Source organism: Lissotriton vulgaris, chromosome 10 (assembly GCF_964263255.1).
Source record: "Lissotriton vulgaris chromosome 10, aLisVul1.2, whole genome shotgun sequence".
Taxonomy (NCBI): Eukaryota; Metazoa; Chordata; class Amphibia; order Caudata; family Salamandridae; genus Lissotriton; species Lissotriton vulgaris.
In genome coordinates this window covers 169579934-169597251 of record NC_141698.1, presented here as the reverse complement: position 1 = coordinate 169597251, position 17318 = coordinate 169579934, and the positions used below count along the sequence as shown (strand labels likewise).

Genomic DNA, 17318 nt, shown 5'->3' with positions numbered 1-17318 from the left:
TCTTTATAAAGGACCATGGTACTTTTTAGATGAGACTATAGTATTATAATTTCTCAGTCAGATTTTATGAAGCTGGTTTTTTAAGAAATTAAATAAATAAATATTAACTTTTTTATCTTCAGAGGGATCTTCGCTGACATACTTGGTTGATACAACTGGGTCTATGTATGATGATTTTCAGCAGCTTAAGGTGGTCAATAGCTGGCTTCTGGACAGAATAATAAGAACATTCCCTTGTGGTGTACGCATGTACACTATGGTGGAGTTTAATGACCCAGGTAAGTTAGACTTGTGTTCTTTAAATTGATAACACTGCTTTTAATGTAATTCATGTTGTGTCTATATATATATATATATATATATATATATATATATATATGTTTCCACAAAGTTGCCCTTGAAGGAGATCACACACCTCGGGGTATCCGCACACTGGACCTCAGGCGGCACCACCAACAGCATGCCACACTCAATCACTAAGCCATACGCGTTTCAAGCCATTACAGCCCTTGTTCACTGGCAGGAATAAGGCAAGATGCGGGCTTAGCAGAACGTGTTTTTAATTAATTAGAAAGTCCCGCCCATGTGGGCGTCACCGTAGGCATGATGGTACCTGTAGTCCCAATATTGCCACATAGGACTTCCATAGTTCTCTCGCCAAGTGGCTGCCCGCTGTCTGCCTCAGTAAAATGTCACTCCATCAGGGTGAGAGACATGCCGGCACTCTGATCGATGCTGCCCCATCTTCAAGAAATCCAAGGCCCCCTCGGTCCCCAACAGCGCTTCAATGTATATATATATATACAGTATCTCATGGAACATTAGTCCACTCTTTTTAATTAGTTAGACCACATATCATTTTGTTTTTTATGAGATGACTGCCTACTATCGGAGTAATAGCAACAGTGGTGCAACGGCCAAAGTTATATCATTCTAATTTGTTGTTGTTAAATGATTTACATTATGCTGCACAAATTGAAGTCGGTGAGACTATAGGTGCACCTTTATGTATGCATTTGGGTGTCAGTTAAAGTGCTTAACACTGCCAAAAGTGGACTATATATAATATATTGTCGGTATTTGTGGATACATGTGACATGACAGTAACATAATATTGGCACAATAACGGAATGTTCTGGGCATTCCAATGGACATGTGAGTGACCCGGTCATAATAATCACCTATAAGTAACATATTGTGGGCCTTCAGGGATTTTCTGATTAACCCTACCCTAGCAATCTTTAAGGGCATTATTGCTGTCATTCCTGCATTTTCACAAACCTCTAGATTGATGATTCGAAAAAAATCACTGCAATTTTGCACAATATTTAAAGCTGGTATTTAAGTTATGATTCATGGCTATGGCTATGAAGTTATGATTCATGCTGGGTTTGGGAGACTACATGCAGATTTTGGCATCCTGATACCATAAGTTGCTTGCTGCCGATCCCTACAGTTCCTTTCATGCTGGGTGAGTTTAAACCAAACTTACCAATTGGTTCATCATTGTTTTTCCTTTACTTTGACGAATAAATCTTTGTGAGGTAATCAGGGTTCGGCAAAATAATATTAGAAACTCAAATTATCAGCATAGAAATAATCATTCCATATAACTAATAAAGACCCTAATAAAGACAAGCTAATTTGTAAGCTATAATGCTTTTTTAAATAATGTGATTGCCCATAAAGTACAGTACAGCTCAAATCATAGATCACCACACAAGAGAAAAACATTGGCAAATATAATAGCAGTTATACATTTCAAATATCGCAGTGAGTGGATAGGCGTAGGGACAAAAAGAATATAGAATATGACATTTGCAAATGAGTTATGCACATTCAGAAAATCATACTCACCAAACATATGAGGTTCAAGAAAACTGTAAAGCTACCCTCTGGCCATGAGAGTAAGCTAAACCCCTCAAGAACAGTTAAGAAACAAAGTCAAAGAGTCAGGATCAGCAGAACAACAGCCAGCCCATAGAATATAGGAAACAGTCAACCAGCTCCCTCCCCCCGCAAAGTAGGAAAACGCGCTCTAGCTCCCCCTACTATCTAGTAGTAGTTATACCCTAAACTCATGAAAGTCCATCCCCTATTCTATTTACCCCACATGGAGAAAACATTTTATTGGCAAAAACAAGGGGTGTCTGAATCACACCACTTTTGACTTGTCTTCATTTTCAACAGTTCTTTGTTTTAAGCTATACACGTCATTCAGCCTTCAGTAGTAGAACTTCCATATCAGTCTTCCGTGACTCATACATATTCCTCATTCAGGCACTTTGAATGCTTTAATTTGCTTTCGTGCTGCACATTTTTTCTAACTTTTAGTGAAAAATAAACTCTTGACTTTTGACTATTTTCTACATTAGTCATGTGCATTTGCGGCCTACTCTAATACTCCCAGCACATGTTGCACAGTTTTCTTATTTTATTAGTTTCACACATTTTTTTGATTAGTATTTATCACATTGAAGGGTTTTACCCGAGCAGGTTTTATTTCGCGAAAATCCTGCTCCATCACTGCCATGGTTGTTATGTCATGATTGCATGGATACATTTTACCATCTATTTAGATGTTGCTTTTATTGTGTTATAACTGCTGCTCTCTAAACCCTGGACATGTAAGATTGGTGTAATTTGTCTGCTTTCTGATCATGCAGTCTCTCTGTAATTGAACAGTATTACACCTGTAATGTTTGTCTCACTGTGCTGTCCATGGCTTGTGGTAGTGACCTTTGTATATCTTATAATTTGTTGTCAAGTCAAGTCAAGTCAAAACAAGCTTTATTCAATTACATTTAAAATCATAAAAGCAACAAGACAGCATAAATTTGTTGAATTTGTCTGTTCCATCTAGAGTCTCAGCCATAGCATACGACTGAGAGTCTACTAGGAAGGGGCTAAATGGGAAAATGGAGCGAACAAGATGCTCTATGCATTTGTAAAACTGGTAGACTACGTGTGCTTACAAAACCAATATTTCTTTCATGATTGTAATGTATGTAGCCTAATATCCAACTTTTGGGGGAAAATTACAAATCCACTGTTTTGCCACTATTCTTTTAATGGTTTCTTCGAGGGGGTATGGCCCACCACTCCTCATGTAGATAAGGCTTGCTTAGCAAGTTTTAAGTGTTCCTTCAGAGTCAATGGATTTTTATCTAATTTATGAGACAATTGTGCTGTAAAAATGTGCCATAGTGTCTTGTTACTTTCAAACCCTTCCTCAGGGGGAGACCCCCCAACCTTTTGCAAGGAGTTCTACACCTTCCCTTCACTCACTTGCTTCATTCAAAGAAGGGATTTACGGCCACGACTACCTAAATTCAACAGCCTCCACTGTTTCACTATAGTCTACATCACTTGATCTATGTGCAGAGTTAAGGCAATGATATTCAGAGCCTCTTGGACGACAAATAAAATGCAGTGATTGGGTGTGGATTATGTGCTCATTGGACACTAATAGAAATAAGTATTAAATGAATGCTAATAAATTCAGCTTTCTGTATCAAGGTTCTGAGCACCCTAAAAAGTGATACAGTGAACACCCGGACAGAAATGTATGGGTGCATACATAATGCACTCTCACTTTGGGCTAGTGAGTACTAAACTTCTTCTACCTCAATCCCATTTTTCGTATTAATTGTTTGTGTCTGGCTCATGCATTTGGGCATGCTACAATGTGCATGTCGGTGCAAGCAAATACTTAGACCTTGAAACAATATCAGTGCATTACACACTACAGAATAATGTACACTGGAGCAACAGGTACTTAATTAAAGGCCACAGATATCCTAATAAAGATAGAGCCAATGTCAGGAAAAACACACCATTGAGGAATTCCAGAAAATCCATTGGATCACAATCACTTGGATGAAGAAATTTCTAATGCAATATGAGGAACAATGTCCCAATGATGCACACATAGGTTTAGTAGGAACATTTTATGGACTGTTGAATACACAATGTAACTTCTCTGGAACACCATTTCTACCTGAACTTTTAACTTCCAGTCCCCTATGTGAAGTTACTACAACACAAGCTGAAATTAGAAGCTGCTGCAGAGAGAAAGTGTCAAGGGACCTCCAAGAAAGAACCTGTGCTGTGACACTGAGAGGAGGGAACAAAGGTCTCTGAGGTTGCATTGGGGATGCCAGTATCACCTCAACTCTGTCTCGGGTCACCTATGTTAGTGCCTTGACTAGAACAGGCAATGGGGAAAATCCATAAAAATGCTCTAAGACCTGGCGTAAGGGTTTCATCTCTTTTTCTATGCGTGGAGATGGAGTTTGGAAACAGACAGATAAGAGAAGCTCAGTTGCTTCTGAAGCAAGAAATATATATCCATTGGTTCCCTCAGGCTAATAAATCTGGTGCATTTCTCTACTTACGTAGTAGGGTTTCTGGGGATGGCAAATAACAGCAGACACAGTTGGTAAGCCCAATTACCCTTCCTGCTATTTTGACTACTGTTTAAGCTGCTCTTTGCCACTAAGCACGTATCTTTTGCTTCAGCCTCACCAGAGATGGAACTTTAATCTTCATGTATGTTGATATATGTTAGATCTGGGGGTCTCTAGTTGGCAATGGTTATCACTTTTGTCCAAATCGGGACCCTTACTTCTAAGTCAGGATAAGGGGATTACACTCCTTAATAACCCCTGCTCACCCCTTGGTGGCTTGGCACGAGCAGACAGGCTGATCTCTGAGGCAGTGTGTTAAGCATTTGTGAATATACACAGTAATACATTGATAACACTACAGATGGACACAACACAGGTTTTATAAAAATAAGTATTCCTTATATAGACCTAAACACAAGACCACAAACGACAAAAATCCACAATACTTCACTTAAGATTGCTTAAAAGATGATTCAAGTTGCTTAGTTCAAGTTGATGATAAATGTGGCAAAGTTCTCAACAAAGTACCTGGATGCTTAAAGCAAAGCAAACAAAAGGCTCACAAAAGGGGAGATGCGTCGGTTCCGTGATCCGGGGGAGATGATGCATCGTGCCTCAATGCTTGCGCAGAGTTGGGGATGCGTCGTGCTTCTTACCGGTGTGGGGGTGATGCGTAGATTCTCGGCCTGCGGGCCCATTGCGGTGCGCAAGATGGCGCCTTGATGCGATGCGACGATCCAGTTGCGATGCGAGAAGATGGCACCCTTGATGCGTCGATGCAATGATGATGCGATGACGCCCTGGCAGCCTTGCGGCGACTCTGTACTTTGGAGCCACGACAGGCCCTGCGACGCGCTTCTCCCGTGATGCGATGACAGCTCTCTCGATGCGTCGCGCTTCTCCGGCGATGTGACAGCAGACAGCTTTGATGGACACACGCTTCCAGGGAGATGCAACGAAAGCTCGCTTCTCCGGCGTTGTGACGCGCTTCCAGCTCCCAGCGGCACGCAAGTGGCTGGAGTCAAAATTCCCAGCAAGGAAATTCAGGAGGGAGCTGGAGGTGAAGTCTTTTGGCCCTGAGACTTCAGCAGGAGGCAAGCACAGTTCAAGCCCTTGGAGAATATTCTGTAGATGAATGAAAGTCCTTAAAAAGTCCCTTCTCCTTTCCCTTGCCAATGAAGCAACCACTGCAGGCCAACCCAGCAAACAGCACACTGGCAGAGGGGCAGTCCAACTCCTGCAGCTTCCTTGGTTCTTCTCCTTGGCAGAAAGGTTTCTTGTTCCAGAAGTGATCTAAAGTCTGTGGGACTGGGTCCCAATATTTATACCTCAAAATCCTTTGTTCTCTGAAGGCAGAGAGGCCTCTGCCTAGTTCAAACCAGTTCCTGAGCACTTTGTTTACAGGACTCTTCTCTCCCTTTCACTGTGCAGGGCAGAAACATCAGACACCCCACAGGAGGTGGAGCCAGCACAGGGGAGGGAAGATACAGCTCTGGAGCACTCCGTTGACATGATTCCCCTTCTCCTTTCACAGTGCAGGGCAGAGATATCAGACCAGCCACAGGACGTGGAGCTAGCATTGTGGAGGGGAGGCCTAGCCCTATTCAGGTCCCAGGTGCACACCTCCCTCCCATCTAGGTGCTGATCTCTCTATTCACCACTGGGATGACCCAGCCTGGCTCCTGGAATTTCCCTAGCCCTGTCACACACAAACTCAGACAAGGAATACACAAGTCATCAGAGGCAGGCTCAATGGTTAGGCAAGCAAATACCGACTTTCTAAAAGTGGTATTTGCAAACACAGCATATTAAAATAAACTTTACTAAAAGATGTATTTTATTATTCTGAGTTTAGGCATACTAAATTCGAATTTCTACCATGTTCCCTTAGTCAGTTAGGCTTGTAGGAATGTAACAATCTTAACAGACCATTCTGGCCTATGAGAACAGGTAGCCTTCAATAGTGAAAAAAGAAAATGGCTGTAATTCACTATTAGGACATGCTACACCATCAGAGCATGTCCCACCTTATACTTACAATGCACCCTGCCCTGGGGCATACCATAGGGGTGTCTATTATGAAGCAAAGGAAAGGTTTAGGGACTGGCAAGGGGGTGCCCTTGGCCAAGTCGACATGGTGGTCACAGACTACCCATAGGCCTTGCAGTGGCAGGCCTGAGACACAGTTTACAAGCTGCTTCTGTTGGTGGCACAACCAGTGCTGCAAGCCCACCAGCAGCATCTGATCTACAAGCCCTGGGCACACATGGTGCACTGTTCTAGGGACTGACAGTAAATCAAATAAGCCAATCATGGAATCCAATCAGTATCAATTTAACATAGGGACCACTTGCACTGTGGCACTGATTAGCAGTGGTACAGTGCCCAAAGCATAAATCCAGCAAAAACATATCAAAACAGAGGAGGCAATCCATCAAAAGTGGAAGGGAGACTCACGCCAATGATGTCAGGTCTAACAATATAGAACCAGAAACCCGGAGGGTCCATTCTCAACAGTAGAGCCGACACCTTCTAATAATTGGCCAACCCTTGAGATTGTAGAAAATGGGTAATAGATTTAGCAACTTGGTTGCTCCATAGGCTTCCAAGGTCTCGCATTTCCTGTAAACCTTTACTCTCTATCCTTGCTGATTCATATTGGTTGTTCATATCATTGGCTTGAGAGGATTTCATTCACTCTGTTGAACAGTTGGTTCTTAAACAGGCATCATTTAATTGCTGCTTGAATTCCACAAAATAACTGCATCATGATATTATACTACTATGATGCTGAAAACCATCGGGAAAAAACATACAGCAAGAGGGGTTTGAAATACATATCAATTTGCAATAATTCCCTTGAAACAGCAAACCTCTAATCATCAGGGTTAGGAAACACTTGTACTGTTACCCATTCAGCACTGCCACAAGGGATGCCAGAACCTAATTGAGTAATTGATCAACTGACACAAGACCAAGTGCTAATTCCTTGAAAAACACAAAATATGGTGATGGACAGCATTAACTGAAAAGTCTCCAAGGACCAGAAAGGCCAGGAACAGCCTACGAAGGATCCATCCTAAGAGGAAGAAATAGGCTAAACATGGTCACTTCCTTGAGTGCATGAAAGAATGCAGTTCTCCAGTGAGCTTATACGTTAGAAATAAAGTGGCATGCATCCCTTTTAATTTCTTTCATTTGTTGGACTGGCCAAATTGTGTTATTTCTCAGGTCTGACTGCACAACTTTGAACAGGTTTTTTCCTCACCAATACAAATTTTTGACAGAAAATTATCAAAGGTGATATTTTACAAAAATGTCCCTAAATACTATGCAGTAATGGTTGCAGATTATCTGGACGATCCACTGAAACTGATATTTTCCAGTCCTCCACAAAATAATTGAAAACAGCCTTCTATTATACATTCCTAACTACACTATGTTTTTGAATATTTTATAGGTGACTGTCTTGCTGGCATTGCAAGTCTTCTTGTATCCATCCTCCAAATAGGTCACTCAACGTTTCGCAATGCCTCCACTATGAGTATCATCAACAAATATGGCACCTTAACCATTCAGGAACATATTAAATAAGTGTTTTGGTAAAGATTGCACAGGTCCCTAAACCGATTAAAAAACTTCAGGCTGTTGCAGGTACACCACATAGGCATTTCCTCACCTGGCTTGTATAACTCAGTGCCATAAAGATGTTTGAAAACAAATGGCCTCTAGAAAATCTAACTTGAGCGTTCCTTAGAAACTCAATACTGTCCCCCCCTAAATACCTTTTTGCAAGGATCCTCATTTAGACAGACTTCTTAATGGTGTTTTAATTCTCTCAGGATTGTGGTGCTCACAGCTCTAGGAAATGGTAACAGAACACATTCAGGTAGGGCTCTTTACTGGCTGGCTCTTCCAGGACACCAGCACTTGCTTCTTCAACTAGTTCGGGGACAGGCAGGAGCATTGGATCACAAGCTCCAAGTTGTTCCAAGGAATTGACTATTGCCAGAAAAATTATGTTGTTAAGTTCACAAGGAGACACGATCCGTTGGAGGAGGTGTGCAACCTTCTCTTGTTCTCAGATGTTTGCTATTGCCTGTGTCCTCTTTCATCACTGATTTCCGAATTTGTGCCTTCATTTTCTCCTACTACTTACTATGGCAGGTATCCTGCAATGGATCTGTTACGTGACAAGGGACACCTGGCACAAACACCTGTTTCTAGCAAAGCACACCATTACAGTATTGTGGTAGCAACCTCCCCACTGCCTTCAGAAAGCTTGCTAACTACCACCATAAGCTGACCCTTTTCATAACAACAATTCCCATGTCAGGCAAGAGGAAGCAGACACACTGACCTTCCATAGTATGGTTTTTCCAATGGTCCTCTTGACACAAGTGGGAGTTAGTTGCATGGTGCAACTATATCTGAATGATGTCAGGTAAGTACATCTAATCATATGATTAATGAGAATTTGCAAAATAATATTAATAAATAAATTATATATCACTCGAACTAACTAATTGTAACAGGTGGCATTCACAAATGGTTCTGGCAAAGACACATAAAAAGAAAGTACAATCTTAGGTTTCTGTTCTTTATTGTAAAAGGACATAGATTAAAAAAAGATGCATAGTCTACTGTGCGGACTCACCCTCATATAGAGTAAGCACTAAACATCCCTTTTGCCTTTAAAAAACAACTTCCTGGCCTACCTATATATTTATCACCTCTGTCATCGTGAACATTTGGCTTATTGTACCAAGATCTTTCAAGACATATGCAGCTTAGTGAGTGGATGGAGATAAGCTAAGGACAGTTATGCACAAGAGCAGAGCTCTCTGTATTGAAAATTAGCGGTCACTATACACTGATATTGCTGTTGTAAGCCTATAAGAAAATACAATACAGTAGCAGATTTTTGGCACTACCCATAACAATCAACATATGACAAACAATGCATTATGACTCTCTTGAATACAGTAAAACTAACACATGCACAAATACCCAAGCAACATGTACTCAAAAGTCCTCAATGAACATCGAATCTAATCCAGTGAAAGGGGATTCACAAATGCAAGCCTACAATGTAGATAGATCCATTGGGTGTCAAGGTTAAACACAGAAAAGTTTGGAAATGAAGACCTCTTGCAAGTCTCTCCAAGATGCCCCTATAGTAGTAGATGGATATACTGCATACTTTCAAGACAATAAAGCATAGCAAGAATCGTCCTAACTAACAGCTCAAAGTTGATCATAATAATATTTTAAATCCCTTAGATTATTATTATGATCATCTTTGAACAGGGACTTTCCAACCAAAAAGAATTAGAGTAATCCAGATGCAGTCAAGAATGCTTTATTCAACAACTTAATGTCATAAAAGTAAACATGACATACAGCATACAACAGTGCATTCCATTAACAGATTTTTAAAAATTAAGGATTATTTTTAAAAAAAAAAGTATTCCTAATTCAACCAGGTAACCAAGGCAGGAGCACAAGGTCCACAAAAATGAGAGCATTGTCTCTAAGTGAATAAAAATCGAGGAAGGCACAGTGACCAGATGGAAAAAGACCTACCAACAGAAAATAATGTCCAGGATGCAGCAATAATCTGAACTAAAGCTGGTTCCCAGAAGCAGATGTGCGGGGATACCAGGCTGATGTCCCTTTTAAATGAAATAAAAAAGAAAAAGGACATATTCTGCACTTGGCCATTGAAGAGGCCCTCTAGAAGGTGATAGCATTGCATAAGTGCAGACAATAAAAAAAATTTGGAAAAGGAGAATGCCTACATATAATAATTAAATTACTATTAATTATTTCTATAATATCTTTTATTAATTAATAATATATGACACAACTATATCTTTTTTTGTTGTAGGTAGGATTTTAAACATATTAAAATAATTTATATGTAATCTATTTTTTCAAAATAGATGTGTTTTTAATTTTAAATTTAGTAAATAGTGCTGTAGCATTCTTTCAAGTTCTTCATTTAAAATAAATCTGAAAATGTAATTTACATTATTAGTCAATATGAATTATGTCTACATATTTTTAAAGGTTAATAAACGTTTTTAGTTCTCACTATGGGGCCTAATATCAAGAACAGGCGATAAAATTATCGCCGATTTATCGGCAGGAGATTGCCGCTAAAGCGGCGATAATGGGCTTGATAATATGCCCTTGTGAATTCCCATAGCAGCCCAGGTTAACACCAGAACCTGGCCCCAAATTTTACCCTAAGGAGTTATTTCCCACTGGGTGGAGATTTCTCAATGGTAAAGTATACAGAAAAATGATTGAATGTGTTAAACTTTAAGAAATATTAAATATACTTTCTTTTTAAATAATACTGTATATGATTTTACACATGTATCTTAATGTAGAACTTATGTATGAATTAAATATTAGAATAATCTAAACATATTAAATTAAATTAACATTGTTTTAAAGCTTTATTTAAATTATATTTTCTAAAGATGTATTGAAAACAGCCTACCTGAATTAAATTATTACAATAGTTCATCATAAACAACTTTTCTTTTTCAGTTATATTTATTTTGTTACCATTACATTAATTTTAAAGCTGAAATAATTTAATTTAACATAATTTCCTATGGGCTACTATTGTAAGCCCCTTCTCCATTATTTTCTGTTGGAGGGTGTTGAAGTATCAGTGGCTGCCCGTGTATGGTGTTGGACTTACTACTGCTTCTTTTTGCCCGTAGTAACAAACACTTGTACATTTGGCTTAATGCTCTATTTTGAATACATTTATACTCATAAATGGTGAATAGCTAAAAGTAGAGTAAGAGTACACTTACACGTGTAACAAACTCAGAGGTGTAAGTTACCTCTATGAATAGCCCCGGTAGGTTTGTGAATTGCATTTTGGTAGTAGGCAATTATTCATTATGTACTACAACATGCAATTTGTGAAATGAGCACGTGGGTTCTAACACTCACAAAGTCTTTCTTCAATTACCCTTTCTGTGATGTACTGTCAAGGCCTCCATCATCCTCACATATCTCCACCACTCCCACTTTCTCTCAGCAGCCTTTAAGTGATTTGATGGCACAGAGTTTGCCTTCCCACACAATGTTGGCCAAGCCCACTTTGCACGCTTATGCTACAGATGCTTGCTTCAATCATTTAAAGTGCTTAATTTGAGCCATTGTTGTCCACTTATTTTTGGGGACCAGCACTTATTGTCCCTCATCAGATATTTCCTGAGACCATGAGAGGGAGAAATACACAAATGGAAAAGAACGAGGAAGTGAAAGACAGAAAAACTGTCCCCAAAGGAGCAAGGAGGAACCGGCAAGAGTGAGATAAAGGCACAGTCTGGGTATAGCAGGGTTTGAGAAGGCCTAAGGAGGATTCAGGACTATGCTGCTTTGCTGTTTGGCTTACTGACATTTAATAATGTCAGCCGGGCTTCTGAGCAGCGCTTTCGACGCTGGCACTCATTATTTTACAAATTAAGCACTGGTCATTTATATGCAGCAAAAGAGAACATCTTCTGGTAACTGAGTGATTTGGGCTGGGCGGCTTTCTGTAAAGAGCCACTATGTAGGTGCCAACAATTCAGTCCAACTTGCAACTCAGCTCAGTTGCTATCAAAATCAATGAGTACCTCAGTCAAATCCTGCAGTGTTGATAGGCAAAGTTAATAGGTTCCACCCTGGCTCTGCCTCACTGACCTTTTCATTTCTTCTTTCTTTTTGATGTTTCAGACCACTTTCCATCTACCTAAATAACTTTGAATACTGTTTAAAATTTCCCAAATCTGCAGAAAGTTGGCAAAATGTGGATAACCTGGAGGGAACCAAGACATCTGCAGGGAAATATTACCTCTGCAAAGGACTAAGAAATCTGTGTTTTTCCGAAGAATCTACTTTAAACTTGGGGACTGTCCAGACCCATTACTCCTATTCCTATTCTTCCACATCATAGCATTCATACATTAGAAAGAGGCCATCTTTGGGACAAGGATCCATGCTGCTAGTTCAGAGTGTGCTTGCCCTGCACACCCAAAATGGGTGGCTTTTAAAGGGGTTGCAATTTCAAAATCCCCCCCAAAATAGCCATTCATTCATGGAGCCAAAGACTACGAGTTCTCCTGGGTAGCTTCAGGATGATGACTAGAAAGAATAGTTTCAGTAATAACATCAATTAGAAATAAACCATCGTGGAATTTCCTCAACATACCCGTTTCTTCATCTCACTGCTTAAAATTGAGACATACCCAAAGGGAAACAATTTACACCCTAGTAAGTGTTTCTTCTTGTTAAATATCATATGGCTGCACGCATATTAGCCCCCAGTGTTGCAAAATCTTGAACCATGCAAATATCACATTGCCTTCATATAGCCACAGTTTTCACCCATGCCTATCAAGTGGGTCTATGACTCTGTCAGGGGGAGTGTGGGAAGGCTGGGTAGTAGGACTTTTATGGATCCCCACCTATTCTAGACGTTTCATACAAATTAATGTGAGGAAAAAACATAGGCAAGGCGAGCCACAATGAAAATGGCTACCATGTTTTCCTCCCCCTGGGAGAGCTGATCGCCCCATGTAAGCAGCCCATTCGGCCTCACCAGAGAAAGTAAAACTTCAAAAGCTAATTGGTTAACCTGTTGGGTTCATCACCTGCATGCGGGACCAACCCCCCACGCCCAAAACAATCTCCCTGGAACCTACTGAGAATTACTGTTCAGGTTTCGCTGTCTAGCCTTTTATGAGAGACATTGCTTGAAAGAAGAGACTCTTCCTTTTCAAACTACAGAAGTAGTGCTCATGACGCAAATGTCTCATCAACTGTACTAAAGTGGTTAACAAGCTTTATATTTTTCTTCCTGCCAATCAGTGCCTTCACTAAGGGCTCTAAAATCATTTTCATAGTAAAGGAACTTCTTTCTTAGAGTACTTTGTGTGCTTCCTCCAATGCCTTTAGGCAGGATGTGAGAAAGTTGAATCAGAAGAGCTACGTTTGCATCTTAAAGAATACCTGCCTCCTTATGAGCACTGCTCATAGAGCTGAAAATAGAGTTCCACATCTGCACTACAGTCCATAACAACCACCTTACCTTTTCTCTGGGGGAAAAAAACAGTATGAATCACTTTGGATTCCCGACTCTTACCTGTATATGCACAGTAGGCCTCTGCCCCATATGTCACTTGACCATAGGTATTAGCCTATGATCAAAGCAATGGAGAAAACCTCCGACCTGAGATCGGCACCCAGGAGGCTCCCGTATCTCAAATCTACTTCGCTCACTAGGGCCAAGTAATTAACAGTATACCATTTCTATATAGTTATGTATCTATATATTGATGACATTACTTCTATTATAGAAAAAGTTAAAACAAGCAAAAACACCTTTGACTCTCCAAAGCATTACACTGATTCAACCTATATGTTTCTCAATATATCCTCTACCTCCACTCTCTGACTCATACAAAACCTCTATGATCTCCAAAATAAACTTTTCTCGACTCTTCCCCTCTCAAGCCCTCCTTGGCTCAGCAAAATCTAATTTTACTACTATGATCTCTCAAGCGAACCCTTTTAAATTCTTACCTCATGTATACCTCCTTTGACTCATTCCAAACCTCATTATACTACTATGATTTCCCCAATCCCTTTCTAGAGACTCTTCTCTCCTCCATCTCTCCTTTTACTCAACCCAAACCTCGTCTTAGTACTATGATCTCCCAAATAACACTTTCCAGACTCCCTCTCCTATCCCTCCATTATCCGATTCAAACAAGGTAACTGACTTGCATGACCACTGATCAAATAAACACATATTTTCCTATACGACTCCACTATTAATTCTTTGTGGGTTCCAGAGTAACGTGTGAATTGCAAAAAAATCAATTCAGTGCCTCGTTAGGGTTAGTAAGCGCCATAATAAAACACATTTACAATTACAGTGAGTCTAGATCCTCAGCAGGGCAATGTTTGTGACAAAAAGCAAACACTGCAGTAGTCTGAGAAAGCAAGCCCCACTGATAGCATCTGTGTTAGATGTTGGGGTTAACATTTTCACAATTAGTAGAATGGGGATGTCTTGGAAGTAGGATCAACTTTATATGTAAGGACTGGTATGATGAAGTAGGATGTTCACTTACTAAATGTCTTGAACAGTTCGTTTTCACAAGTGTGTCTTAACATTTGGTCAGAGGCGATGCAGTTGCAGAGCCAATATCCATAGATGTTTTTCTTTTCTTCAGGTGTTGGTCCCAGCTACAACACAACTTCAATAAGTCAGTTCTCCGCCTTCTTCAATAATCTTCATGCATATGGCGGTGGTGACTGTCCAGAACGGGCCATTCATGGACTTGAACTTGCTCTGATGACTTCTCCACCACATTCTTTCATTCTTGTTCTCACGGATGCCTCTGCATTGGACTATAATGACCTTGAGATACTGGATTATGTATATTCCTTAATAGACACTACACATTCCCAGGTATGGGACAAATTTCTTGTTTTATATACATATTTATTTTATTAAGTATTTATTTATTTCTATTTATTTATTTCTGCGATTTGTATAGCGCGAACAATTGCCCAAGGGTCTAAGTAGTCTAAGTAGACATGTATTGATTATTGATAACAATTTAAATGGGAACATTTAGATTATGACTCATTTTTTTTCTTCTAGATATTCTTTTTGATTACCGGGCTGTGTGCTGGTGTAAATGATCCTCAGTTCCTGGTTTACAGAGACATTGCAGCCAGAAGTTTTGGGCACGTGTTTCAAGTGCAACTCTCAGATTTGGAAAAAGTAAGTCACTACAATGCTACCCTCAATATATATATATATGTATGTTATTTTGCTTTTCGGCTATTTAAATGTTATCCTAATTTACCCATTTAGGTGAATGATCGGTAGAAAAGAGTAAATTTCATCAATAAAGTCATGTTACAAGAACATTTTGATTCCACTATTTTCCCTCATTAGCTGCACCTTTTTGTCCGATACTTTTTGACAATTCATTTTCCTCCTTTTAAATATGTATGGGTCGTTGTGCTTCACAATCAAAATCTATGCTATATTTTTACTTAACCCCTAAAATAGAATGAGGCATTTTATTACTCATACATGTGGGAGCAGAGCCATACCCACAATCCAGACCACCCCGAAATTCAGATCACCCAAAAATGTACCTCATGCACATCTTCCCTGGGTTGATCTTGCGCAAAAAGGCACCCGCCCCAAAAGCAGTGTAATAATTATAAGTAACTGGACCCCTCAATAATTGAGTCCAAGATTAGTGAATATTTTGATTACAAGCATTTTCAAAATCAAGCAACATAGCATAAATGTCCCAAAGGCTCAAATGCAAAGTTATACAAAGTAATCAAAATCAGAAATTCATCTAAGTACCAATTGAGCAGCAAAATCATAAAGAAATCAAAGAGCATCCCTCGTAAAAAGGGGAATCTTCCAAAAATCTGGCGCAGCCCCAGAATCATGATTTTCTTAATTACAATTCTTGCATAGCAAAATAGGGAAAGAATAGAATCATGGTGGCCTGATCACAAGTAACAAATTTCTTGGCAAATCAGAAAATGACATGTCATCATTAAGGGCCAGATGTACGACCAGTGTAAATTGGGACTCGTAATTTGCACTCGATTGCGAGTCGTAAATTGTGATTCGCAATTTACAATATACAACAGTGTCAGAGACACTGATTGTGATTTCCAAAGGGGTCGCAAAATGCGAGCCTCATGAATATTAATGATGCACTATCAATTTGTGACCCCTTTGGGAATGGCTGGCCTTCCCAGGGATGGTGGCCTGCTGGGCTCAGCAGACCTTCATGTGTGGGACTGCTGTTCAATAAAGCAGTTTTTTCCTTAAATCAAAACAGAATGCATTTAATTAAGAAAAATTAAACATTTTTGTTTCATTTTTTAAGGGCAGGTAGTGGTCCCTCGGACCTCTGCCTGGCCCTAAAAAATATTTTTCCCTGCATTTGCAAAGGGAAAGGGAACCCTCTGGTTCATCACTGTCACCCTCTGGTTAATCACCGCCACCCTCCAGTTCACCACTACCACCCTCTGGTTCATCACTGCCACCCTCTGGTTCACCACTGCCACCCTCTGGTTGATCACTGCCATCCTCTGGTTCATCACAGCACCCTCTGGTTCACCACTGCCACCCTCTGGTTCATCACTGCCACCCTCTGGTTCATCACAGCTCCCTCTGGTTCATCACTGTCACCCTCTGGTTCATCACTGCCACCCTCTGGTTCATCACAGCACCCTCTGGTTCACCACTGCCACCCTCTGGTTCATCACTGACACCCTCTAGTTCATCACTGCCACCCTCCGGTTCATCACTGCCACCCTCTGGTTCATCACAGCACCCTCTGGTTCACCCCTACCACCCTCTGGTTCATCACTGCCACCCTCTGGTTCATCACGGCCACCCTCTGGTTCATCACAGCACCCTCTGGTTCACCACTGATATCCTCTGGTTCATCACTGCCACCCTCTAGTTCATCACTGGCACCCTCTGGTTCACCACTGCCACCCTCTGGTTCATCAATGCCACCCTCTGGTTCATCACAGCACCCTCTGGTTCACCCCTGCTACCCTCTGGTTCATCACTGCCACCCTCTGGTTCATCACTGCCACCCTCTGGTTCACCACTGCCACCCTCTGGTTCATCATAGCACCCTCTGGTTCACCACTACCACCCTCTTGTTCACCTCTGCCACCCTCTGGTTCATCACAGAACCCTCTGGTTCACCACTGCTACCCTCTGGTTCACCACTGCCACCCTCTGGTTTTCCACTGCCACCCTCTGGTTCACCACTGCCATCCTCTGGTTCATCACTGCCACCCTCTGGTTCATCACTGCCACCCTCTGGT

The 17318-nt window shown here is 40.7% G+C and overlaps 1 protein-coding gene across 1 annotated transcript in view; it reads left to right on the top strand.

Moving 5' to 3' along the window:
* LOC147684913 (uromodulin-like) overlaps nucleotides 1-17318 on the top strand; it is a 500763-nt gene that overhangs the window by 118030 nt on the left and 365415 nt on the right. Inside the window, exons 4-6 of the mRNA XM_086940796.1 lie at nucleotides 123-278; nucleotides 14663-14901; nucleotides 15097-15219. Coding sequence (XP_086796922.1) covers nucleotides 123-278; nucleotides 14663-14901; nucleotides 15097-15219 — 518 coding nt within the window. The remainder of the gene's footprint in view (nucleotides 1-122; nucleotides 279-14662; nucleotides 14902-15096; nucleotides 15220-17318) is intronic.